The following is a 27,744-nucleotide window of genomic DNA, read 5'->3' on the forward strand; positions in this document are numbered from 1 at the left end:
CAGAGAGGTATTGTAGAGTACTGGGAAGCATGAAAGAGCTGTAATAAGCCTCTCAATTTTCTCACATTGTAGTTCAGCCTGTGCCTTGTGTGGTGACAAAGTCCTGTCCATGTGGTGCTGATTGGCTACTGCCTAGCGAAACTAGCGTCTCATTTGCATAAAGTTGAAAACCTCTCTACTTTTTGCCACTTGCTTTGCCTCATTTGCGCCGCTACGACTCTGACGCCACTCTCCGTAGAAAACTGTGGAAAGCGGAGTGAAAAAAGCTTTGCGTCGCTGCAGTGTGAACGTACCGTTAGGCTCTGGTCTGAAAAACTTAGTGAAGTGTATAGTCGAATCTTTTGTCTGGTGTTTCGCTCTGCAGTGAGATCTTAAGTTTGTTGTCCGAGAGACCAAGTAATCTCTCAAGAGGCTCTCGAAGTCCAAGTCTATCTACAAGACTGCCTTCTGTGAAGTCCGGCTCTCTGGGTCTTGCAGGGAATCACCTGATTGTTTTTTGCACTACCTGACAGCAGAGGATACGGGTGGAAAACGGAAGCGAACAGCTCCACTGTCTTTGTAATGCTTCTCTAATGGTGTACTTGCACCGTGACCACGGCCCATCAGAGCTCAGTGGAGTGTAACGGAGGCTTTGCTGCATTCTGTTGTCCTAATGGAGTTCAAAAATAACAAATAGCTGTGCTGACACTGAAACTACAGCTTTAACTCTGCATCGTGTGGATCTGGGGCGTCTGTCTTTGCATGTTTTTTTTTTTTTGGAAACTTAAGGTAAAGTATCTGCCTACCATTTATCTAAAGGTCATCTTATGTTTTTAACTTTTTGACATACTGTAATTTAAATCAGGCATTAGTTATATATGTAATATCTAATTATTATGATGAATCAACCAATAGAAATGCTCCAAAATGACATTTTGATTAAAATCATTTCCATTGAAGGTTTTCTATCACTTGTTAAGCTCACTTTTTGAAGATTATTATTTTTGCTGTGTTTGGAAAGATGACAGAAAGATGTTTTAACTTTTTCTCTATTGTTTTAACAATTTTTTTACCATTGCAATCAGTAATAAATGCGTGTGTGTGAAATGGCTAAAGGAGTCCAAATTCCAAACACTGATGAGATTTTTCTGATCTATCCAAAAGCTCCTGTGGGTTGCCAGATTAACAAAGTGGCAAGCAGACACAAGTGTTACTCTGTAGTTAATCAGTGAATATATACATTTTCAGTATCCAAAATGACAATCCCTACTACTAGCTATGGTTAGTGAACCTTACTGAAGCTGAGTGATGACCTGTTCCGTAGAATAATAGCCAGCTCGCTTGTTTCTTTGGCAGAAGCACACTGTTTGCATGTTGTTGTCTATACTTGGCAACCTGATATGTGGAAATATAATCCTTAATGGTCCTTTAAAATAAACAACACTTTTTTGTATTTTTAATTGTTGGAGAATTTACTATATATACAGTATATGTGGGTGTTTGTCTTTTATTACATTACAATACATCTTTTTTTAAGTACTAATTTAAAATATGTATTGTTTTTAATTATTTTAAACTGTAATTTGGTTTAGTTTGATTGGTTATACTGTCGCCTCCTAACTTAGCTGTCTATTAAAACATAAAATACATAAAATATAAAAAACATTAAACACTGTTTTTATAGCTCCTAGAACAGTGCTGAACACAATGTCTGTTCATCTGCCTGTCTGTCCCTTTGTCTGTCTGTAGGTATGATATATTGCTGTGTTAAGGATGGAACCCAAGCAAGACCCATTCTTTCACCCGGCACAAATATTTAACACTCTTAATGAAAAATAAATAAATAAACAAATACAAAATAATGAAATAATGAAAAAATCTGTCTTTTGAATTTTCTGATCAGATGTTTCTAATCTTCAGTAAGGAGCAGTAATCCACAAAAACAGACAAACAAACAAACAACAAACTCCAAATATGCGAGGATTAGCTCTTTCTCTCTCTGTGTGGTATGATGCAACATTTGCATTATTAGAAATATGCAAATGTTTGTTTTCTCCATACCAACCCATGTGAGAAACCTCCATCTCCTCCTCCTCTCCTTCACACACACAGAGGACTGACTGTGTGAGCAAGACCCATGCAGAAAACATGCCATGCAAACACACACACACACACACACATTATACTTACCATTACATGTTCTTAATCAATGACCTTGCACAAGACTGAATGACACACACACACACATGCACACAAACACACTCAAAGACATAGACTGGACTTCTTTGCTGTAATGATATTATACAGAGTATTACACTGTATAAAATTGTATGGGAGTGTATTGTATTGTTTGTACTGAATGGTATCGTAAACTTCTGTTCTGTATTGAATTAAATCACAGTGTATTAAACTGTATGATCTTATAATAAATTGTAGGGTACTGCATAGTACTGTACTGTACTTAAGCATATCAAATTGTGCTCTTTGTTATCAAGCTCCGGCGCTCAGAGGGAGCAAAATTGGCCCTGCTCCCTCCGGGTGGGTATATGGCTCTCTCCTCACATCACTCCTACGGTGAGCTGATGTATCGGAACCGAAAAGAGGCGGTGGCTGACTTCACATGTATCAGAGGAAGCATGTGTTAGTCTTCACCCTCTTGGTGTGTTGGGGCATTACTAGTGATAGGGGGATTCCTAATGAGTGGGTTGGGTAATTGGCCGTGTAAATTGGGGAGAAACTGGAAAAATTTTATATAAAATTATAAAAATAAAAAAAATAAAAATTTCAAATTGTGCTGAATTGCATCACAGTGTATCAAATTGTATGGTACTGTACCATATTGCATTAACATTAGTGGTGAACTTTTATCAGATTAATCATGACAATATTCTGTGATTAACTGCAATTAATCGCACTTGTTCTTCTGAAGACGCAAGTTTTTATAGTAGATATTTTATATAAATGAATGAAAAAAGAAAGAATGTAAGAAATGTAAAATGCAATTAGTTTTATTTTATTGGTGTCAATTAAAATAATAGTACATACTTGAATGTTTGAGGGGAGATGAAGACAACCTGTGGCGCTGGAATAAAGAATGCATGATAAATTTTTATTTTTTTTAATTTTTTTTTACCTTATTGTAAAGATCTCAGCTTGGTTGTAAGGATTTCTGAATAAGAACTTAATTTGCTGAGTAAAAAAGAGCGTTTTCACACCTGTCCAGTCAGTGTCTTGTGTGTGCACATGTGCATACCCACTCCACACACCCCATTACCCGCCAAGTTGCCCACCCTGCGTGAACATCCAGCCCACTGCCGTGAAAACATTACCTCATGTTCACAGCCGCGTGTCAGCAGTGGCTGAACCAGGAAAGCACTCGCACAGGAAGTGACCGAGCGCGTCGGGGCCGCCCCTCGCTCTACTTTCCCTCCACCTTCCCAAAGGAGAGCGGGGCTGAGCTATAGAGCGAAGCTCGGCCACTTCACACTGACCTGCTCCGGCTTACGGATGCTGAGAATAAGACAGACGCTGTCAGTCCAGCTCAACTACAGCCAAACTACTGACCCACACACTTCACTAATTTCCCAAGACGGTGTCAGAGTGAGGTTATTTTTATATACAGTGCCTCAGCACTTTTGGAGAAATGAGAAGAAAACTTCTCTTGATTAAGCCCAAATTTTCACAGGGAGCTTTAAGAGTGAAAACACCAACACAGCAAAAAAAAAAAATAAATAAAATAAGCTTGGCAAGTGAAATCCTAATAAATTTGGTCAAAATATCTCTAAAATTCAAGCACAAAGAAATTGCTGCAAAAATAGTTGCACCTAGAAGAAAGTGTTTGATTGCAGTGCTATTTGGAAGGACGGGAAAGTTACCAGGAACAATAAATAACAAAAAAAAAATGCAAACTATGTGATATTGACACCTTTGGGTCATGTACCGTATTTTTTGCACTATAAGGCGCATTTATAATCCTTTAATTTTACCAAAAACTGTCAGTGCGCCTTATAATCCAGCGCTTCTTGTGTATGAAATTTACCAGTCAGGTTGTAAGGAGCAGTAAAGCAACTCTGCTGAAGTACAGTGTTATTCAGGGGCTGGCGTAGCATTAGCATTACCCGATAACGCTATTTCCCCATTCAGAAGTGAGTATTATCAGCCTGTAGCCTGCTCCTAACCCCAGCTAGCACTGATGAAGCAGCATTAGCATTATGTTCTAGCCGTGCTCACTATTTTCTCCTTCAGAGGTAAGTATAATCGGCCTGTAGCCTGCTTCTAACCCCTGAGAGCACTGCTGGAGCAGTAAGCCGCTAATGCTAATGCTCCAGCCTTAGTGCTGGAGAAATTCAGAAATCTAAGCTCACTGTAAATAAACAAAAGCACTTTACTCACCCAAATAAACAGTTTTCAGGAGAGAAATCTGTGTAGATTAACATCCAAGGCTCGTTTGACTTTAAAAATAAAGTATTTTTTTATTACAGTTTTGTTTACTTAGCTTAGCTTTATGTAACTTAGTTAGCTACTCTAAGTGACATATACACATATACAGAATCCACACACACAGAAGCTGATATTCTGGGTCACTCCATGACAGTCTGGCACCACTACCCACCAAGTTTCATTCCTGTCGGTTGATTCCTTCTGGGTGCAACTATTTTGATGATGAGATTTATTTCTCTTATCAGAAGAATTTTAACTGGCTTTATAGCAAAATAAGAACAATAAAAAAGGCAAAAAAGAGATCAGCAACATTCCGCGTCTTCCTATGAATTTAAATAAGACCTTAGGAATGCATTAAACATTATTTCACTTGCCAAGACATAATATTTACTATTTGGTTAATAGGCCTGTATGTGGGTCATCATGTCTGTATCATTCTTCCAACTTACCAGATGGACTGACAGCTCTGCCCTCTGTTCAGAACCATAAGCCTGAGTGATCACCACCTTTTCTGCCATACCTTTGAGGAGCTCATGCAGGACCATGCTCAGCCATAACCAGAACCCAAGTGCTCCAATTCAGAGCCGGAACCATGCAGAACCACAGGCTTCCAAGAGACAAGGCCACAGATCTGAGGAAGCCTCGGATCTGAGGATCTTTAGAACCTTTGCTGCCTCAGAACATATTGTACAGTACAGTATTGTGCAAATGTCTTAGGCCATGGGATAAAGCAGGTAATAATAAATGAGTTCTTAATGTGTACTTGATTAAATGACTTCCTGATTGGCCATGTAATGTAATTTCAATAAAAATAATAAAAGAAAATGGGAATAATGCTTTGAGGCTTAAGACTTTTGCATGCTACTGTACAGAACAAGGGAACTGAGAAACCTCAGAACTTTCCCGTACGAGGAACCTCAGGCCGTGGCCACGTCTCTCAGATCCTGTCTCGTGCCTTTTTACTTACCATGGACCCTCGCTTGTAGCGACTATACCAAGTGCCTGGACTGTCTTTGGGCCAGCGAGCCATTTTGCTCTGTAAAATAGGAGAGGGCTTCAGGAAGAGGGATATGGAAGGAGGACAGGGGAAGTGCGCTTACCAGTTTACCCCGTTTGAATTCACTGTACCAGGAGCCCGGAGTCTCCTTCACCCAGGAGGTTAGCCTAGTCTGGGACACCAGAGCAGAAAGAGAAAGGGAGTTAAAAAATACAGAGACAGAAAGAGAGAAAGAGAGAGAGAGAGAAAGAGAGAGAGAGAGAGTCCTGGATGCCTGGCCACAATGTTGTAGGTCATAAGAGCAAGTTACCGCATTTCTTTCTTCAGGTTGAGGACTGCAATGAAGTAACTCTGTGCTTCAAATGTATTGATTAGATTATAAAGATTGTTTTTATCAGCAAACATTACAACACAGGTTTGCCAACCATGTTACAAATAAGGTAATAGTATATTGTATATTCTATTGTAGATGCACTGTAGATGTAATATAACAGTAAAATGCTTGCATACTTGCTGGCAGTAAAATACTATAATTTTACAGATGAGAAGACAGGAGTGACAGAATGAAAACAAAAAGAAGAGAAGGTATAAAAAGAAGAGAAGAGACATAGTAAGAGAAAGAGAGAGAGAGACCTTTGAAGATCAGAGAGCAAAAATTAGAAAATGAGAAAGAAACCAAAGGAGTTGAAGGAACATTGAAGCTTCACAGATGAATGCAAAACAACCCAAAGTTAATTACAATGCGTAGCAGGACACACACCTCAGGGCGGTGTTTCTAAGCACCTATGTGTTACACTAATCTAACACTACGCTGATATTAAACAGAATAATTGATTATATGATAAGGCGCTGAACTAGCTGTGATTTTGATTAAATATTTAAAATAAGGAGCTCCAGCTTTGCTTGAAGCTTTAGTGGTGGTCACCTTTATTCTGCTCGTGCTCTGTGATCTCACCTGTAGGGTGGGGGATTTTGGGAGGGGTGGAGGGGATTATCAGGGGAGTCACTTTAAGTGAAAGTGAGCTACACACCCCAGTATCACCCCAGTATATCAGATATCAGTGTCTAGAATATTAATCTGTGGCCTCACTCTTTTGTTAGTTCAGTTAAAGCAGTAAAACCAATTTTAAGAGTATTTTAATACAAATCAAAATACAAAGCAGATCTAACTTAGACCCTAGAACAGGTATTACTGTTCATAAAAACTACTTCTAACACTAATATGTAAAAAACAGCATAATATCAAGTGAAACCATTGAAATAATTAAAAAAATAAACTAAACTATATTACATGGGAAGAATTCATTCTAATAAGCAACATTAATCTATGAATGTACACTTAAACAAAGTGAAACTAAACTGAAGTTAAATTCCATAATAAATAAAAACAAAATACTAAATAGTAATAAATACTAATATTAAAGATATAACTACATACTACATTCATATCTTTTAATATTTACTTAACTGCATTTTAGTTTTTAACTATAACAACCTGAGTTAAAGCTACTTTAAACTAAAAGTAAAAAAAATGAAAATGTATAACAATAATATTTTATTACTGGACAAATTAAAGATTAAATTGTTAAAATTATTTACTTACAATTATTTAACTGTTTTTTTTTACTTATGGATTTAAAAATAATTATTAAACCTACAATAACCAAAACAAAAACATTTCTATTTGATATATTTAATAATAAAAAAAAGCTAACATATGATTATTTGAAAGCTACAGTAAAAGAATGACTTAAAAATTCAAAATTAGTAAGCGTATAATTAAAAAAGTATAAATATATATATTTATATATATATATATTTATATATATATTTATGTTTTTTTAAAGCTACAGTAACAGTAACAGCCTGGCTGTGTGGACGCTCACCCCATCACTCTTTTTGTCAGGGTAGATGCAGCTCTCTCCTCCAGCTGTGAAGTTGCAGTAAACCTTGAAGGAATCTCGTGAGCAGCCCTGGTTTGGATCAATCCAGTATTCACCTGGAAGTGAAACAATTAAACTCTGTTCAATGACATATCGCTCAGCTTGATTTAGGGGCGTGTCTGTGTGTCTTTGGTATTGGAGGGCACAAAAAATATGCCTTGAACAGATCAAAATGTGCAAAAGGCACGAACTAATTCTCTTAAATAATCATGGGTGTGTTTTTTGGGAGTAACGTAAAAAAAAATCAGCTTGTCACTTGCCACATTCCCTCTAAGAGCCAGGTGTGCTCTGACTTTGGCGCGTTCCTATCCTAACAGCCCGGCGCTTTGTGAATTTTAGCAGAGGATACTGACCTGTGTGTTTATGCTGTGAAGCTCATTTGAAGGAACAGCAATGTTATTTTATTCTTTATTCAGTGTGAGCAGCTGTGTTTTCCGCTGCCAAAATAGCAACATGCCAGAAATTTACATGAACACACCTCACTTCCAGACCACTTCCGAGATGTGAAAATAGACTGTTGAGGGGGTGTAAGATAGCAAAGAGCATTGTGACACACCTTGATTTAGGTCTAAATGAATCAGACACACAATCTTTAATAATAAAATATGTGTCAGATCCTGAGAGCTCCATTGTGTAGGCTTAAATTACTGAATTAACTCTGAGCTGATGTATTTGTAGCTCTAAATAGATTTTCTTCATCGATAAACGAAAACACAAAGATTTGTAGACCAAATTTTCATGCAAGGCCAGGAAAATGCTATTTTCAAATTCCATGACTTTTCCAGGTTTTTCATGACTGTACAAACCCTGACAAGGTTACTCTCACCCCTCGCATTGTTTTCTGTTTTTAAATTCTAAACTTCATGGTTTGGCCTTATTATGAATTTTAAATTAGTATTGTTTTTGGTAGATAAACCTACACAGATGTTCTGAAGTGGGCTTCAGGGAGTGGAATCCACCGTATGTGTATGTGTGTGTGTGTGCGTTTGTGCGTGTATTTCCACCCACCGTCAGGGAAATCGGGATGACAGAGCTGCAGGTCTTTGCAGGTACGGGCAGGGTTGCTCTGTGTACCGAGCGGGTGCTTCATCTGCTCGATCTCCAGCTTCAGAGAGTTCAGAGAGCCAAAGATCTCCTCCATGCCGTCCTCGTAGTCCTTGTAGTTTCCGTCAGCAGCGTCGTCCATCAGCTGGCTGGCGTCGATGTTTCTCCTGGCACGTTTCGGGCTGGACTGCATGGGCAGGGGGTGGATGACGTCGCCTGGTGGACCCTGAGAGTGCAAGTTAAGCGGGTTAAGAGGGTGAAGGTCTGTTGGTATTGGTGATGCTTCTCTATAGGGACTAGAGAAGCTGTGTTTCAGCAATGTGTGCTTAACTTAAAGTTGGAAAAAAAAAAAAACTGAATGCATTCATTAGAAGGAGTGTCCAAAGACATTTTAGACACATAGAAACACATTAGCTTTATAGTTCCAGTGCAAACCTAAAGATGCCAAACTTCAGACATTAATTTGGTTCCTATTAAAATGCCAAATATTGTTTTGGCATGCACAGATATTATAAGAACAGTAGTAGAGTAGGACTCACCGGTGGACCTGGTGGTCCTGGTGTTCCAGATTCTCCCTTTGGTCCTGTCTGACCCTACAGAGTAAAAAAAAGAGATAAATATTAATAATTATCAAATACAAAACAAAAACTTAATCCAACTGATTCTCAGACCTCAGTTAATCTGATATAAAATATTTACCGTATTTTCTGCATTATAAGGCGCACTTAAAATCTTTTAATTTTCCCAAAAATCGCCAGTGCACCTTATAATCCGGTGCTCCTTATGTATGAATTTTACCAGTCAGGTTGTAAGGAGCAGTAAAGCCACTCTGCTAAAGTACAGAATTATACAGGAGTTTCAGTTTAGCTCTCTAGCAGTATTAGCATTAGTTGCTAACCCATTTAGAGGCCATTTAGAGGTGAGTATTATTAGCTTGTACCCTGCAGCTAACCCCGGCTATCACTGCTGGGGCAGCATTAGCATTAGCTGCTAACCGATAACCGCTAGCTCTTTTGCGTTGTTCAGAGGCGCGTATATCAGACTGTAGTATGCGTTCCTCAGTGTAGCGCTGTCAGGCTAATGCTTTAGCTTTAGTGGAAATCTGTACATCTAAGCTTACTATAAATAAACATAAAAAACTGTTTTCACGAGAGAAATCTGTGTAGAATAACATATATTGTTTGACTTGTCTGACTCGACTTTTTTGTTTGTAATTTAATTACAGATTTGTTTACTAAATTAACTTAGCTTTAGAAGGAAAACTAGGCAACACCCCTGTTCCTAATACTAGTTACTAGTGTTGCATAAACTGCACCTTATAATATATATATATATATATATATATATATATATATATATATATATATATATATACGTTTTATGTATGAAAATAGACCAGAAAATAGATACTTATTGATAGTGCGCCTTATAATCCGGTGCGCCTTATAGTGCCAAAAAATACGGTATATAAGTTTGTGTTTTATAACAGTGAAGAATAGCTTACTGATGATCCTTTAGCTCCTTTAGGTCCGGGAGGGCCCTGTATAAAATAACACACACACACACAAATATACACAGGTCAGTTTAATATCTAACCATCAATTTCAGAGTAGATCAGCTAAGCTAAGTAGATGAGTGATAAAAGCCTACAGGTAATCCAGGTGGTCCAATGGGTCCCAGAGGTCCGGAAGGTCCTTGGATTCCCTGCAGAAATAGAGACAGGGAGACAAAACGAGTCACAAAACACATAATAATTCAATCTTCTTTTGTAATTTGATTCAGCTTAATTTGATTAGACTGAATTTGATTGGATTGAAGTACCCACTGCCCTTGTTCTTATAGTATTATTATTTAGAATAGGTCTTTAAAAAAAGGCCAATAGACCAATAGATGTGTTTGTGTGCATGTCGTACATTGTCTCCTTTAGGTCCGCTGGTTCCCTGGGGTCCTGGCAGTCCTCGGTCTCCCTTCTCTCCCTGCTCTCCTGGAGGTCCGATCAAACCAATCAAACCTGGGTGACCCTGAAACACATAAAAAAATTATCAATACGTCAATAATAAAGCTGTCAATAATCTATAATGCATCTAAACTAAAGCTATAGCTACAGCTATCTACTATTCACATGTTAGATATACTGTATATACCGCTCTGAAACAAGAGACTTCCACTTCAGTTTCTGAATCAGTTTCTCTGATTTATCTATTTATAGGTTTATGTTTGAGTAAAATGAACATTGTTGTTTTATTCTATAAACTACAGACAACATTTCTCCCAAATTCCAAATAAAAATATTGTCATTTAGAGCATTTATTTGCAGAAAACGAGAAATGGCTGAAATGAAAATCAATATTTGGAGGAACCACCCTGTTTTAATCAGATTTTCATGCATATTGGCATGTTCTCCTCCACCAGTCTTACACACAGCTTTTGGACAACTTTACGCCACTCCTGGTGCAAATATTCAAGCAGTTGAGCTACATATATATATATATATTTTTTTTTTTTAAGCTGTACATTACCTAGTTGACACTGAATAACACCTTATGATTACAGAATAATCAGTAGTACATATTAAACAATGTATAAAAATACAGAATAAGTACTAAATTAATTATTGCTATGGTTAATAAATAATTTGTGTTATACTAGACACTGAATAATCCATAGTAGTGCACAATGGATAATTTAGATTTCATGTAGATAATTAATGCCATATATGATATAGTTTTATAGTGATATAAATACAACATAGAGACTAATTCATAAGAGTTACTTAAGGTAAAATGAAAAGATAACTTCCTTTATATTACATACTGAATAATTCGTATAGTAAGCAGGCCTGCTGTTTATATGGTTAATCAGTGTATAGATGGAGATGAGGATGCTCACCTTCTCTCCTTTAACTCCAGTGTCACCCTTAAGACCTGGCAGACCAGGAGGACCCTTAGAAAGAGAAAGAGATGAAGAGATACAGAGAAAAAGAGAGAGAGAGAGAGAGATAGAATTTCAATCACTGTAGCCTGTGTATAAGTCATATATACAGTAGATACAGTATATATAAAAATGGATGAAGGTTTTATTTCAAGGTACCATTGGTCCTGGGGGTCCGTCGGGTCCTGGTGAGCCGGGTAGACCTTGCTCTCCCTGAAATGGAAAACAGCAGAATTCCAAATCAGCTCCACTGAGAAGAATGTCCTTCAGTTTGTAACTTGTATGTGTGTGTTTTTACATTTCAGGACAAACACGGTGACTTTGGGTCCTAATTCTTCGATCTATAAATGAGCTGATCTATAACAGTGCACTGCACAGCTTGATTTGATTTGATGGGCGTGTCAGTGAGTGTTTGGTATCGTGAAGATGCAAAAAAAAAAAAACCCTCAGAAGAAGTCCTTTTTCATAGTGTTAGAAGTACAACTCACCACTGGTCCAGGGATTCCTCTCAATCCTTCAGAGCCGGGCTTTCCTGGAGCCCCCTGGGGACCTACAGGACCCGTCTTACCCGGGGGACCCTCCAGACCTGACTCACCCTGAAAAGGAAGAAGCCCCAAAAAGAGGTTAACACACACACACACACACACACACATATACAGACACACATACAAATAGCCCACAGAAACTCCCCCGCAAAAAAGACTATGAACAAAACATCTGAAGTTTTACAGGAAACTGGGCCTGAAGTTTGGAGTGTGAGTAAGTCTGTAAGTGTGTATGTGTGTGTGTGTGTGTATATGTGTGTGTGTATATATATATATGTGTGTGTGTATGTGTTTAATCTCTACCTTGGCTCCTTTCTCTCCTTGCCGTCCCTCAGGCCCTGCAGCTCCAGGAGGACCCTAAACACAAAGAGGAGGATGAAAGAGAGAGAGAGAGAGGGTAAAAAGAGAGAGAGAGAGAGTGATGAAACTGGATCTATAAGCATCAAAAGCATGAAAGATTACAGTACAGAGTAAAACACAGTCACTCACTCTCTTTCCTGGAGGCCCGGTCGGACCCGATTCACCAGTGGGTCCCGGAGAGCCCTGCGGCAAACAAATTACAACCAATCAATAAAAAAAGCTACAGAGCGATTATCCACTCTTTACTGTCTAAACGGATGATTGACAGGTGAACTCACAGGCTGACCCGCCTCTCCGTCATCACCCTTATCTCCAGCAGGACCATCCAAACCCTAAAAGAAAAGAGAAAAAAAGAGAGAGAACAGCATTATGATTTGCATTAAAATTGCATTATATGTTAAATTAGAAATGATTATATTCCTTTATATTGAAATTAGAGGTGGGCGATATGGCCCTAAAATAATATCACGATATTTCATGGCATTTTTGCGATAACGATATTTTTGGCGATATGACAAAGCATTCAATTAAAACATAAAAATGTATTTTAAGAATCATCATCGGCGGTCACTCGTAATCGAGTATGACTATCCTCCTTCTTTTAAGAATACCCTACAGCAACAAAATGAAAATAACATTTTAATATTGCATAAGGTATGATGTGGCACACCCCTAACAGAGATATAAAAAAAATACAATAATTTTCATCAGATTTGTAACAGAAGTCAATGATCCAGAATGTCGTTATACTAATTTTAAACTCCAAACATATCCATAACTGTAGTAAGTAAAATAAATGATACAATACAGATATAATCTCTAGTCTCTAGTAGATATATAGTGGGAAATGAGAACAGTGTGAATTTTTCTTTTGCTAAAACTAGTGAAAAAGTACTACCCTGATGTGATCATTAAGGGTAGGTGATATGGCACGATATTTCAGGGTATAATAACGTTCACGATATTCCAAAAAATTGGTGATATTATCGCGTACGATACGATATGGCACACCCCTAATTGTAAACTTACATGTTGCAGCTCAAAGCTCTTAATAACATGAGTAATATTATAATAACAGCAACACTTACAGGCAGACCAGGCTCTCCGGGAGGACCGGGGTCACCAGGGAAACCACTCGGACCCTGAAAAGAAAAGCAGAAATTGAAACAGTTATTTATTTGATAATATTTAATTTTGTCTTCACATACATTAAAGATTTATTTTTATAATAATAATAATAATAAGCAGTGGGTGTTATTTACTAATATATTGTATAGGCCGGCTGTTTATATGGGTAATTTTACTATTAAATAATAATAATAAGGATATATTGATAATAAAATGAATTAGCGTGAGTGTGTGTTGGGGTCTGATCTGATCTGGTAGAAAAGATGAAGAACTCACAGGGCTTCCTTTAGGACCATCATCACCAGGAGGACCTTTTGGACCTGGTGGACCAGCAGAACCAGCAGGACCTCCTTCACCCTTCTCTCCTCGCTCTCCTCTTGGACCCTAAGATACATTTTTGATTAGAATAGATACACAATTATTATTATAATATCCCATAATTATTTAACACCACATGCAAACAGGATCAGCGGCATTAAACAGATTTGAATCCAATTTAAATCAGTGGAGTTAAATCGTGGTCTGATGGTCTGAGATGAGCCAAAACATTATGAAGTGAATGTTGTTGATGATTTCAGAACTGCGGCACATGTAGAGATTTAACATGGCAGTAAGTGAACAGTCAATCCTTTAGGTTGAAATTAGGAAACGGCAAGCTTCTGGAGGATCAGCCACAAATCTCTAATATTATCTAATGTTTTCATACCTTATTTCATGCATTTCATTTTCAGAGAGGGATTCTTTTTCTTTCTCATATTGCTTGAAACCTGTGGCCTGCTTAATACTGTGAAGTTTTTGGATTTATACTTTATACATGGGTCACGGCTGAGCATTGACCATTTTAAAAAAAATCTGAGAAAAATATCACTTGCAGAATAATTTCGAACATGCTGTAGTATCTCCTATGGGATGCTGGAATGTCTTGATTCCAGATACCACAGGACACCTTCAGATGTCTTGTAGAGGGAGTGGTTTGGTGGTACAGTTCAGAAGAACAACAGTACACTAGGTCTAATGCTTTGACTCAATTGTGTAATAGAGGTATTCTTTTTATTATACAGGTTGTTATTATAACTATAACAATGTGTCATACCGGAGGTCCGACGTCTCCCTGCAGTCCGGGTTCTCCTGCTTCTCCAGAATCTCCCTATGGAAAGATACATAGAGAGAGAGAGAGAGAGAGAGATAGAGAGGGTGAAAAAGATAGAGGTCAGTAAATGCAGTCAAGACTTCATCTATCACACTGTAACAGAGCTGGATCTGTATACACACACTCTGCTGACCCTCACAAGAACATCCATCACAATCTAAATTCTACTCCACTCACATGTAAACACACACACACACACACACACACACACACACACACACTGCTGACCCTTGCATAAACATCGCCCCCACTGGTCTACTAGGGTCTGGATTGGAAAGTATACTGTAGGTTTGGGAAATTAGCGTATTTTTCGTACTATAAGCTGAACCTAAAATCCTTTAATTTTCCCAAAAATCGTCAGTGCTTCTTATGTATGAATTTTACCAGTCAGGTTGTAAGAAGCAGTAAAGCCACTCCAATGAAGTACAGCAATATAAAGAGGTTTCAGTTTAGCTCTCCAGCAACAGGGCTGGAGTAGCGTTAGCATTAGCTGCTAACCGCTGTTTCAGAGGTGAGTATTATCAGCCTGTAGCCTGCTCCTAACCCCGGGTAGCACTGCTGGAGCAGTATTAGCATTAGCCGCTATCCGCGCTAGCTCTTTCGTTGTTCAGCGATGAGTATTATGAGCCTGTAGGCTGCTTTTAAACCTGGTTAGCACTACTGGAACAGTAATTAGCATTAGCCACTATCCGCGCTAGCTCTTTCGTCTTTCAGAGGTAAGTATTATCGGCCTGTAGCCTGCTCCTAACCCCGGGTATCACTGCTGGAGCAGTATTAGCATTAGCCGCTATCCACGCTAGCTCTTTCTTTGTTCAGCGATGAGTATTATGAGCCTGTAGGCTGCTTTTAAACCTGGTTAGCACTACTGGAACAGTAATTAGCATTAGCCACTATCCGCGCTAGCTCTTTCGTCTTTCAGAGGTAAGTATTATCGGCCTGTAGCCTGCTCCTAACCCCGGGTATCACTGCTGGAGCAGTATTAGCATTAGCCGCTATCCACGCTAGCTCTTTCTTTGTTCAGCGATGAGTATTATGAGCCTGTAGGCTGCTTTTAAACCTGGTTAGCACTACTGGAACAGTAATTAGCATTAGCCACTATCCCCGCTAGCTCTTTCGTCTTTCAGAGGTAAGTATTATCGGCCTGTAGCCTGCTCCTAACCCCGGGTAGCACTGCTAGAGCAGCATCAGTATTAGCCGCTAACCTCACTAGCTCTTTTGTCAGTCAAATGGGTATATCGGCCTGTAGCCTTGGCTTACTGGAACACTCAGGGTTCCTAAGTGTAGCGCTCTCAGGCGGCATTAGCCGCTAACCGCTAGCGGATAGCCGCTAATGCTCCAGCCTTAGTGCTGGAGGAATTTGGGAATCTAAGCTTACTGTAAATAAACAGAAGCGCTTTACTCACCCAAATAAACAGTTTTCAGGAGAGAAAATATTACAGTTTTGTTTACTTAGCTTAGCTTCACTTAACTAAGCTTACTTATCTTAAGTTAGCTTACGCCCCAACCCCCTTCCACCGCCCCTCCATTGTTCTGTTTGCATAGCGCACAAGAAAACATCTAGTTAACTGAGCAACTTGAGCAGCTTGTATCAAAGAACAATGCAATGAAATAATAGAATCATTCATTATTCACGATCAAGATTAACAGTGATATTAATCTGAGATTAATACACTTTGTTCAGCTCTGCTATACATACATAATCTACATAGTGCCTTCAGACATCAAACAGGCCTTCCTCTCCTCCTGAACTATCACTTTAAAGCTGTGCTTACATAAACCCCGGCCACCCATACGGCTCCCTGTCACACCTGTCAATCAAAACAGCCCACACTGAGACCAGCCACCTGCTAACATCAAGAGAAATGTGCCAGGAAATGATTCTCTCTCTTTCTGTCTCTCTCTCTCTTGCACTCATTCCTCTCTCCTCTTCTCCTCTCATCAGTCCTGTCTGGACGTTTTAAAGATGAAAGAGAAAATCCCAGTTTCCATCAGCACTCAGACTGAGCCAATAGCAGCACCTAAACCCACACACAGCTGCTGTTTACTTACCGAGAAAGACATTCGATCAAACTGGTGGACCAGCATGAACTGGTTGAGAATGATTATCAGTATGACCAACCTGACCATGCTAGACAAGCCTATTTAACCAGTATGACCAAGCTAAACAACCATTATAACCACCCTGACCAAGCTAAACAACCAGTATATCCACCCTGACCAAGCTAAACAACCAGAATATCCACCCTGACCAAGCTAGACTACCAGTATAACCATCCTGACCAAGCTAAACAACCAGAATAACCACCATGACCAAGCTAAACAACCAGAATAACCACCCTGAACAAGCTAAACAACCAGTATAACCACCCTGACCAAGCTAGACAACCAGTATAACCATCCTGACCAAGCTAAAAAACCAGAATAACCACCCTGACCAAGCTAAACAACCAGTATAACCATCCTGACCAAGCTAAACAACCAGTATATCCACCCTGACCAAGCTAGACAACCAGTATAACCATCCTGACTAAGCTAAACAACCAGAATAACCACCCTGACCGAGCTAAACAACAATTATAACCACCCTGACCGAGCTAAACAACCAGTATAACCACCCTGACCAAGCTAGACAACCAGTATATCCACCCTGACCAAGCTAAACAACCAGTATAACCACCCTGACCAAGCTAAACAACCAGTATATCCACCCTGACCAAGCTAAACAACCAGTATATCCACCCTGACCAAGTTAGACAACAGTATAACCATCCTGACCAAGCTAAACAACAGTATAACCATCCTGACCAAGCTAAACAACCAGTATATCCACCCTGACAAAGCTAAACAACCAGAATAACCACCCTGACCAAGCTAAACAATCAGTATATCCACCCTGACCAAGCTAAACAACCAGTATAACCACCCTGACCAAGCTAAACAACCAGTATAACCACCCTGACCAAGCTAAACAACCAGTATATCCACCCTGACCAAGCTAAACAACCTATATAACTACCCTGACCAAGCTAAACAGCCATTATAACCACCATGACCAAGCTAAACAACCATTATAACCACCTGACCAAGCTAAACAACCAGTATAACCACCCTGACCAAGCTAAACGACCAGTATAACCACCCTGACCAAGCTAAACAACCAGTATATCCACCCTGACCAAGCTAAACAACCAGAATAACCACCCTGACCGAGCTAAACAACAATTATAACCACCCTGACCGAGCTAAACAACCAGTATAACCACCCTGACCAAGCTAGACAACCAGTATATCCACCCTGACCAAGCTAAACAACCAGTATAACCACCCTGACCAAGCTAAACAACCAGTATATCCACCCTGACCAAGCTAAACAACCAGTATATCCACCCTGACCAAGTTAGACAACAGTATAACCATCCTGACCAAGCTAAACAACCAGTATAACCATCCTGACCAAGCTAAACAACCAGTATATCCACCCTGACAAAGCTAAACAACCAGAATAACCACCCTGACCAAGCTAAACAATCAGTATATCCACCCTGACCAAGCTAAACAACCAGTATAACCACCCTGACCAAGCTAAACAACCAGTATAACCACCCTGACCAAGCTAAACAACCTATATAACTACCCTGACCAAGCTAAACAGCCATTATAACCACCATGACCAAGCTAAACAACCATTATAACCACCTGACCAAGCTAAACAACCAGTATAACCACCCTGACCAAGCTAAACGACCAGTATAACCACCCTGACCAAGCTAAACAACTATTATAACCACCCTGACCAAGCTAAACAACCATTATAACCACCTGACCAAGCTAAACAACCAGTATAACCACCCTGACCAAGCTAAACAACCAGTATAACCACCCTGACCAAGCTAAATAACTATTATAACCACCCTGACCAAGCTAAACAACCAGTATAAGCACAACCAGCTGGAATAGCATGGCTTAAAAAGGTCAGATTATCTTCTTCAGTAGGGCTCTGTATTAGCATACAATCCCTCTGCCTCCTAACACCCCCCCACCTCCCCACCACCACCAAGTTAAAGACCAATGAGTTGCAAAAATGTGCCTCTATTTACCATTTCCTCCAGACCTGTTTTTAGCTTTCCCTACTTGAAAGATGATTTCACTTTAAACTGTTCAATAATGAATAAAACATCATTTGGCCAATTACTATTTAGCATCCAGCTAAGGGAGACAAACAAGCCCAATCCAGCAGGCGTTTTGATCTGTGTATTAAATATGACAGCTTAGAATATTAAACTGATTAAAAAAGGCAGGTCTTTTCACACACCGGCGTAAAGGCTTTGAAAGAGCTTTTTCAAAGAAAATAAACAAGAGCTGAAAGGATGAAGGCAACATCAAGCTGCAGCTGACTGGGTTTATTCTGAAGGTCACACTGAACCACTAACTGTGCACTGTTCCAGAGTTCCAGAGCATCTGACACAACACTCCACCACCAACACCAGGGACCCTGTGTGATGACCAGACACCTGGACACTTAGAGAAATCTGTTGATGCTAAATACAACAAACCAGGGCCTGCAGTGAAAAAAATGACGAGTAAAATTTACTTTAAAAAAGTTTCTTCATTTGCTTTTTTTTAAGTAAATTTCATTTCATATAAATTTAAGTAACTTTAACTCGGTTTCAAGACTTAAATGTTGTATAAATTTTAGTAACCTTCACTTGCTGAATCAATCCTTTCTTTTAGTAATCTTTACTTAATTTCTGCATACAATATTACCTAATTACAATTACTTCATTTATACAATATTACTCAAATAATTACATAATATATTATAATTCCTGAAATTTTAATATTTTTAGTTAAAACACACATATTACACTGTCTCAACACATGAATGGCATGTAATACATTCTTTATAGTATACTGTATTGTAGTGTAACTTAAAGAATTATAATATATTATGTATCATAAATTATTTTTGTAATTAGGTAATATTGTATGCAGAAATGAAGTAAAGTTTACTAAAAGAAAGGATTGATTCAGCAAAAATAAAATAATTAAAGTTTACTAAAAGAAAGTTTAAATACTGAAGTTCAGTTCACTTATTTACTCTTTATAACATTTAAGTCTTGAATCCGAGTTGAAGTTACTTTAATTTATCTAAAATTAAATGTACTTAAAAAAAGCAAATGCTGAAAGTCGCTAAACTTTTTTAATGTAAATTTTACACATCATTTTTTTCAGTGTGGGACTGGGACTCGTCTTTCCATAATACACTAATCTGAAGTGACACAGGCTATAATGCCTAGTTTTTTAAATGAGGAGCTTCATTCTCAAACAAACAATTCTATAATCCACTATTCTGGAGAGGCACAGTCTAAAATGCCTAATTATCTAAATGCTAGAACATTAGCTAACTCCTTTTTCTGAGTTCCAGAGACTCCGAACCACTCCGAAACCACAATCCTGTATGATGACCTGACACCTGAGACGATGGATGAACAAATCCTAGGTCTAGTTTCCATGATCTGTAGATATAACAAATGTGATTCTACCTATAGTCTCTCACTCTATAGGCTGAATATAAAACTGCTGGATCCGGAAAAAGAAAGGGAACCTGCTGCCGCTCACCTTCTCTCCCACTGCTCCAGGGTTTCCGATGCCTCCTGGGGGACCCTGGGGTCCGTCAGCGCCTGGAGGTCCAGACGGGCCTCTGGGACCAGGAGGACCAGGTGGACCCTGACAATAAAAAAAGGAAGAAAAGAAGAGAAAAAATAAAAGGGAGACAGTTGAATTTAATTCATATATATATGTATATGAGTATATACATTTTCTTTCTTTTCTCACCATGTGACCGACATCTCCAGTCTCTCCTTTCTCACCAGGGGGTCCAGGCAAGCCCTGTGTGAAAACACAAGTCAGTTACATTATACATAAAGAAACAAAAAAATGATATACAGACCACTGCAGAAAAAGAGAAATGGCTAAAATAATAAAAAAGATGCAGAGCTTTCAGATCTCAAATAATGCAAAAAAAAAAAACAAGTTCATATTTATAAAGTTTTAAGAGTTCAGAAATCAATATTTGTTGCAATAACCCTGGTTTTCAATCACAGTTTTCATGCATCTTGGCACAGTTTTCATGCATCTCCTCCACCAGTTTTACACACTGATTTTGGATAACTTTATGTCACTCCTGGTGCAAAAATTCAAGCAGTTTAGTTTGGTTTGATGGCTTGTATTCATCCATCTTTCTCTTGATTATGTTCCAGAGGTTTTCAATTTAGTAAAATCAAAGAAACTCACTAACCACTTTTTAAGTGGTCTCTTATTCTTTTTTTACAGAGCTGTATATGATGAAATATATATGACATTCATATTACATATATAGGACATATCATTATTATTGCATTTTAGGACCTCCTTGCATAAGGGCCTTTTTGTGCGATCTTTCATCCTGACACTAAGGTGTGTGTGTGTTTTTTTCACCTGAAGGCCAACAGGTCCAGGTGGTCCGGGGAATCCTCTGGATCCCTCATCTCCTTTCTGCCCAAACAAACCCTGCTGCCCTCTTGGCCCAGGCTCTCCATCAGCTCCCTACAAAGAGAGAGAGAGAGAGAGAGACAGAAACAGAGAAAGAGAGACAGAGAAAGAGAGAGAGAGAGAGAGAGAGAGAGAGAGCGTCATGTGATACCACAGTGTTGGCATTTGGATTAGCAGCAGCAAATAGGAATTAAATCCTTATTAACAAACAGCATGTCCGTTCCCTCAGCAAATTCATAAAGTTCCTTCTAAAGTAAAGTTCTAAAGTTCTAGAAGGCCTAAATTGCTCATTTTTAAACACAGAATCCCCAAATGTCCAAATGTTGAGGCTTTCGGATGGTGCTTATGGCTGTATTACACATATACATGAATATAATAAACCGTAACAAGGACCAAACAATAAATAAATAAAAAAATACTCACAGCAGGACCAGGCTGACCGACCGGGCCTTGGGGACCAGTGGGGCCGGGAGGACCCTGAAAACAAAGAGGAGAGTGTGAAAAAGGCGAGAATGCGGGATCGTGAGAGGAAAACAAGGCTGTTTAGTCAGTGCCTTTTTTATAATAAAGACTCGGGGGCTTCCAGCAGCGCAGCACACATATTTATATTCATATCAGAAGTGCGATCCCAGAGAAACGGGAGAAATAGGAGTCATCAGGGGAGTTGTGAAAAAAATAAAATAAAAATAACAACACACATACTAACCAAAACAAACAGAAACAGAAATGGGAGTAAAACAAATAAACTGTAGGAATGACTCACCTGTTCTCCTTTATCTCCTTTGCTTCCCTTCTGGCCAGGCTCGCCAATCTCGCCCTGTAAAATAATGTCCAGATAAGGTTAGAATAGTGTTACATACTGAAAACTGTGAAATAAGCCTTAACGTTAAAATCACTGAAAGTTGATCGCCGGTACGAATCCCGTTCATGTAGCTTGCCAACGACTATCGGAGCACAGAGAGAGAACAGTTGGCCTTGCTCTCTATGGCTGGGTACAGTAGATGGCGCTCTCTCCCCACATCACTCCAAAGGGTGATGTCTCTCAGCACAAGGCTGCGTCTGTGAGCTGATGTATCAGAACTGAGTCACTGTGCTTTCCTCAAAGTGTGCTGTGATGCTACTCAGCAATGCTGCATCAGAAGCAGTTTGAAAAGTAGCGGTGACTGAATTCACATGTATCAGAGGAAGCATGTGTTAGTCTTCACCCTCCTGGTGTGTTGGGGCATCACTAGTGATAGAGGGAGTCCTAATGAGTGGGTTGGGTAATTGGTCGTGTAAATTGGGGAGAAAACGGGGAAAAATTACAAAACAAATTATATAAAAACCACTGAAGGGTGAAGTAAACAACTTTGGCTGCGTTTACAGGCTGCTTAACAATTAGTTAACAATACACAAGTATTGTTCAAATAAGTATTGTTACCTAACAATACTGTATTAGATAATACACAGAACCATTCAGTGGGAGGGTATAATGATTTTTGAATGAGCTGATTGGCTAGCTGGGCCTTGCTAAAGCCAGAGTTAGCCAAAAGTGACAAGGTATGATGATGTTGAAGGAGGATGGAAGTGATATTGGACGGATATTGGATGATAGAGATGTGGGATTAGGATGGTAACTTTATGGGATGAGGATGATAGTGATGTGGGATTAGGATGGTAACTTTATGGGATGAGGATGATAGAGATGTGGGATTAGGATGGTAACTTTATGGGATGAGGATGATAGTGATGTGGGATTAGGATGGTAACTTTATGGGATGAGGATGATAGTGATGTGGGATTAGGATGGTAACTTTATGGGATGAGGATGATAGAGATGTGGGATTAGGATGGTAACTTTATGGGATGAGGATGATAGTGATGTGGGATTAGGATGGTAACTTTATGGGATGAGGATGATAGTGATGTGGGATTAGGATGGTAATTTTATGGGATGAGGATGATAGTGATGTGGGATTAGGATGGTAACTTTATGGGATGAGGATGATAGTGATGTGGGATTAGGATGGTAATTTTATGGGATGAGGATGGTAGTGATGTGGGATTAGGATGGTAACTTTATGGGATGAGGACGATAGTGATGTGGGATTTGGATGGTTACTTTATGGGATAAGGATGATAGTGATGTGGGATTAGGATGGTTACTTTATGGGATGAGGATGATAGTGATGTGGGATTAGGATAGTCACTTTACGGGATGAGGATGATAGTGATGTGGGATTAGGATGGTCACTTTACGGGATGAGGATGATAGTGATGTGGGATTAGGATGGTCACTTTACGGGATGAGGATGATAGTGATGTGGGATTAGGATGGTAACTTTATGGGATGAGGATGATAGTGATGTGGGATTAGGATGGTAACTTTATGGGATGAGGATGATAGTGATGTGGGATGAGGGGGATGAGGATGATAGTGATGTGGGATTAGGATGGTAACTTTAAGGGATGAGGATGATAGTGATGTGGGATTAGGATGGTAACTTTGGGGGATAAGGATGATAGTGATGTGGGATTAGGATGGTAACTTTATGGGATGAGGATGATAGTGATGTGGGATTAGGATGGTAACTTTATGGGATGAGGATGATAGTGATGTGGGATGAGGGGGATGAGGATGATAGTGATGTGGGATTAGGATGGTAACTTTAAGGGATGAGGATGATAGTGATGTGGGATTAGGATGGTAACTTTGGGGGATAAGGATGATAGTGATGTGGGATTAGGATGGTAACTTTATGGGATGAGGATGATAGTGATGTGGGATTAGGATGGTAACTTTATGGGATGAGGATGATAGTGATGTGGGATGAGGGGGATGAGGATGATAGTGATGTGGGATTAGGATGGTAACTTTGGGGGATAAGGATGATAGTGATGTGGGATTAGGATGGTAACTTTATGGGATGAGGATGATAGTGATGTGGGATTAGGATGGTAACTTTATGGGATGAGGATGATAGTGATGTCCAAAACTTTCAGCACTTTTTTTAAAACTTATTTCTTCGTGCCAAACACCACCAGACATCTTGTAGAGTCCATGTCTTGGCAGGTCAAAGCTCTTTAGGCAGCACAAGCTGAACTTACACTATATTAGGCAGGTCCGTGTATGTCTGGGTGATGTATACAGGTAATAATAGCATCTCTTATTCACTGCACTGATCACAGCTCTGACTGCGTTTCCCAGCAGGCTTTGCACCTGTTGCTCCCCTGACTCATAGCTTACACTGAGATCACTCTCTCGCCTCCTGAACATCACCCCACCCACCTACTATATACACGCATGCACACACAAATTCATGCGTGTTATGTCCCACGCGGACACATATGCACATACACACGAGCACACGCGGATGCTTCAGGGATGAAACGTGGGAATTGGGGTTTGTATCTCTCTGCAGCGTTCCAGCAGCCCATTGAGATTCACAGAGACACAGTGAAGATGGATGCTCGCTTTCATTCCTGCTAATGTCAGGTATATGTCATCGCAGCGCACACACACACACACAGGGCTGTTTATAAACACACACACACACACACACACATTACTGCCCTGCAGACAACGCCACCTACCAGCACCTACAGGATGCTACCCTCTAAAATTACGCTTAACACTCATATATTATATATATATTATATATATTAATAATTTAAACGTTTCAATCCATTTCATTCTAGCACATAGAACCGATTCTGACTTCTACTCACATTTTCTGTTAAAAAATATCAATGCATTTCATTTTAATTCCATTCACTTTATCGCCAGAGATTGGTGCTTTCAAAGACAAAGCACAAGACATTATAAGGCTTTCATATCTCAGCTCCTCTATTTCACAATTTCATTCTCGTCTCTCCTTTCCTCCTTTCCCTTTCTTCCTCTAATGTTTGGTGTCTTTTATCCCATCCTCTCCTCCAATATTCATCTGTCGCTCTCCTTACATCACCCTGTAAAACCGCAGCTCAGTGTCCCACATTTTTCAGAGCGTGAGAGTGTGTCCAATTGGACGCCGATTCTTTCACCTTATCTCCGTCTTCTCCTGGAGGTCCGAGAGGGCCGGCAGGTCCTGGAAGACCCACGGGACCCTGGATACCGTCTCTGCCAGCGGGGCCTTGAGGTCCTTTTTCACCCTGCAGAATGAGAGAAAGAGATAAAATGTCAGAGAAAAATAGTTTTTTTAATAAGAATATCAGTATGGCTTGGAACACTCTGAAGACTGCTCTCTTCTTCCCTGACAGTCAAACTTCTCACAAACTGATAGTCTGGAAACTGAACTTCATCATCTAAGGTGACTTTGTTTGATCTTTGGTATAATTTTACTGGACATTTTGCTGCTCTGGTTGGAATCCTACAAGTAAGTGGATGGACATGTTCATTTGAATGTATATGGATGCTTCTGAATGGCACAAGTGTCTAAGTGCTAGCTAATCACGACTAAATGACGGTTTTAGTGTTAAATGATAGATTGGAAATCACAAGAAATACTTTCTCTCCTAATTTAAGATTTACGGTATTTTTCGCACTATTAGGCACACCGGATTATAAGGTGCACTATCAATTAACGCCTATTTTCTGATCTATTATTTTATTTTATTTCATTTTAAGGTGCAATATGCAACACTAGTAAGGAACAGGGGTGTCGCCATGTTTTCCTTCTAATTCAGCAGGTCTCGCTGTTGGGTGGCGAGACGTGTAAAGCTAAGCTAAGTCACGTAAACGAAACTACATGTTAATCTACACAGATTTATCTCCAGAAAACTTTTCACGTTTATTTGGGCGAGTAAAGCACTTATAAACGTTTATTTACAGTAAGCTTAGATTTTCAGATTTCCACTATAGCTGGAGCATTAGCATTAGCAGCTAAGCGCTAGCGGTAACGTTAATACTGCTCTAGCAATGCTAGCTAGGGGTTAGGCTGATAATACTCATCTCTTAATGGCCAAAGAGCTAGTGCTTAGCACGGTCACCTCTGGACAGGCAAGACTGCACTGAATGTCTGGCGGTTGACTATTATCTAGGTTGTAGTCAGTCAGTGGCACCTGTGTTTTTTGTTGCCAAGATAGCAATACGCGAGAAATTTACACCTCAGTTCCAGGCCACCACACCCATCAGCCTTATCAGATTTATTCACAAGCACCGTAGCTATTTAAACAATGCAGGCAGATGGGATGAAAATAGACTCTTGATAGGGTGTCCTGATAGGGCCCTGTGAGTTCAATCCCTAGTAATGCTGGATCAGTAAATGGTTTAACAAAACCTTACAGAACAAAGAGTATTGTTGAATGCTAGATAATCGATCTTTCTACTCAGTAATAAGATAATCTCAGTACTTATCGGGAGGTTGTGAGGTCAACTCTCAATGATAGTAGATCAGGGCAGGGTTTACAAAAAGCCTTGTGGCACAAAGATAAAAACACCTGGTTTTAAACCACAATAATTTATTGTACTGACGGACAGTTCTGGTGGAGAGTTGAGGTGCAAATTGAATTCTGCGTGATTTGATCAGCCGTGGTTTTATGTTTTTTGGATACAATCCGGGTTAGCACCCGAACATCCCTTTCAACAGCTTCCTCTTGCGTCCACAGTTAATCCTGTTGGATGTGGTTGGTCCTTCTTGGTGGTATGCTGACATTACCCTGGATACCGTGGCTCTTGATCCATCACAAATACTTGCTGTCTTGGTCACAGATGCTCCAGCAAGACGTGAACCAGTTTGTCAGAGGAGTCAGTTTTGTGTCACTTATATTGTTGTGTGCATTGCAATATTTTGAGCAGAACTGTGCTCTTACCCTGCTAACTGAACCTTCATACTCTGCACTTACTGATGCAATGTGCAATTAATAAATTAAAGATTGGCCACCAGGCTGGTCCAGTTTAGCCATGAAACCTCCCACATTAAAATGACAGGTGTTTTAGTTCCATTGTCCAACCCCTGTATCTCTAGTATTATTGAGGAACTCAGGGCCAAAACCTATGGAAGAAAAGTCGTCAGAAAGCAGAGCAATACTCACTGGTCCTCCTTTCTCTCCAGATGGACCTGGAGGTCCCTGAGGTCCTGGACGTCCTGGGAGACCGGTGGGGCCGGCCGGGCCGGCTGGACCACGCTCACCGGGAGAGCCCTGAGAGAAAGAGTGAAATAATCAATGAGATTAAAATGGAAATGGGGTAAAAAAAAATCTGAATGGCATCGATTTGCTTAAAACCCGCACGCAACTTTAAACTCTTGCATGTAGGCCCGCTGTCGACTGATTTGATTGATCGGGATTAAAGTAATCAGCATTAATTCTGGAGCGGCGGCACCCTGAAGACAGCTGCTCAACGTGCAGAGAGCTTATTGACTGCGGCGTATGTGCTGAGTGAGAAATATCGATCCCATTCGTCTGCTTATCCTCATTTTTATGTAATCCCCAGAAAATCTAGTTATGGAGATGTGGGCTAACGAGCGAGAGACATAATAGAGAGAATAGAGAGAGGCTGAGAGAGAGAGAGAGAGAGAGAGAGAGAGAGAGACACACACAAACCTGTTCAGGTATACTTACTGAAGCTCCTCAGTGTAGAGCAAAAAAAGAGAAAGAGGAAAACACAGTGAATTCAACAGATCAAAGAGAAAGAGAGAGAGAAAGAGAGAGAGAGAGAAAGCAGACAGAATGAATGAGAGATCAAGAGAGGTACAGAATACAAGAGAGAGAAGGAGAGGG

At 39.7% G+C, this 27,744-nt stretch overlaps 1 protein-coding gene across 2 annotated transcripts in view; it reads right to left on the reverse strand.

Moving 5' to 3' along the window:
* The window catches only part of col5a1 (procollagen, type V, alpha 1), a 143,781-nt gene that overhangs the window by 7,446 nt on the left and 108,591 nt on the right, over positions 1-27,744 (reverse strand). Inside the window, exons 42-64 of one of the 2 annotated variants that reach the window (XM_022676453.2) lie at positions 27,058-27,165; positions 25,069-25,176; positions 21,812-21,865; positions 21,472-21,525; positions 20,995-21,102; positions 20,353-20,406; positions 20,137-20,244; positions 14,461-14,514; positions 13,644-13,751; positions 13,328-13,381; positions 12,518-12,571; positions 12,369-12,422; positions 12,183-12,236; positions 11,823-11,930; positions 11,494-11,547; positions 11,293-11,346; positions 10,317-10,424; positions 10,054-10,107; positions 9,908-9,943; positions 8,943-8,996; positions 8,368-8,629; positions 7,303-7,415; positions 5,387-5,455 (exon numbers count right to left, since the gene is read on the reverse strand). In XM_022676453.2, coding sequence (XP_022532174.2) covers positions 5,387-5,455; positions 7,303-7,415; positions 8,368-8,629; positions 8,943-8,996; positions 9,908-9,943; positions 10,054-10,107; positions 10,317-10,424; positions 11,293-11,346; positions 11,494-11,547; positions 11,823-11,930; positions 12,183-12,236; positions 12,369-12,422; positions 12,518-12,571; positions 13,328-13,381; positions 13,644-13,751; positions 14,461-14,514; positions 20,137-20,244; positions 20,353-20,406; positions 20,995-21,102; positions 21,472-21,525; positions 21,812-21,865; positions 25,069-25,176; positions 27,058-27,165 — 1,884 coding nt within the window. Of the gene's footprint in view, positions 1-5,386; positions 5,456-5,519; positions 5,589-7,302; positions 7,416-8,367; positions 8,630-8,942; positions 8,997-9,907; positions 9,944-10,053; positions 10,108-10,316; positions 10,425-11,292; positions 11,347-11,493; positions 11,548-11,822; positions 11,931-12,182; positions 12,237-12,368; positions 12,423-12,517; positions 12,572-13,327; positions 13,382-13,643; positions 13,752-14,460; positions 14,515-20,136; positions 20,245-20,352; positions 20,407-20,994; positions 21,103-21,471; positions 21,526-21,811; positions 21,866-25,068; positions 25,177-27,057; positions 27,166-27,744 lie in introns of both variants that reach the window. The other variant, XM_022676452.2, reaches the window with a different exon arrangement.

Source organism: Astyanax mexicanus, chromosome 17 (assembly GCF_023375975.1).
Source record: "Astyanax mexicanus isolate ESR-SI-001 chromosome 17, AstMex3_surface, whole genome shotgun sequence".
NCBI classification, from domain to species: Eukaryota; Metazoa; Chordata; class Actinopteri; order Characiformes; family Acestrorhamphidae; genus Astyanax; species Astyanax mexicanus.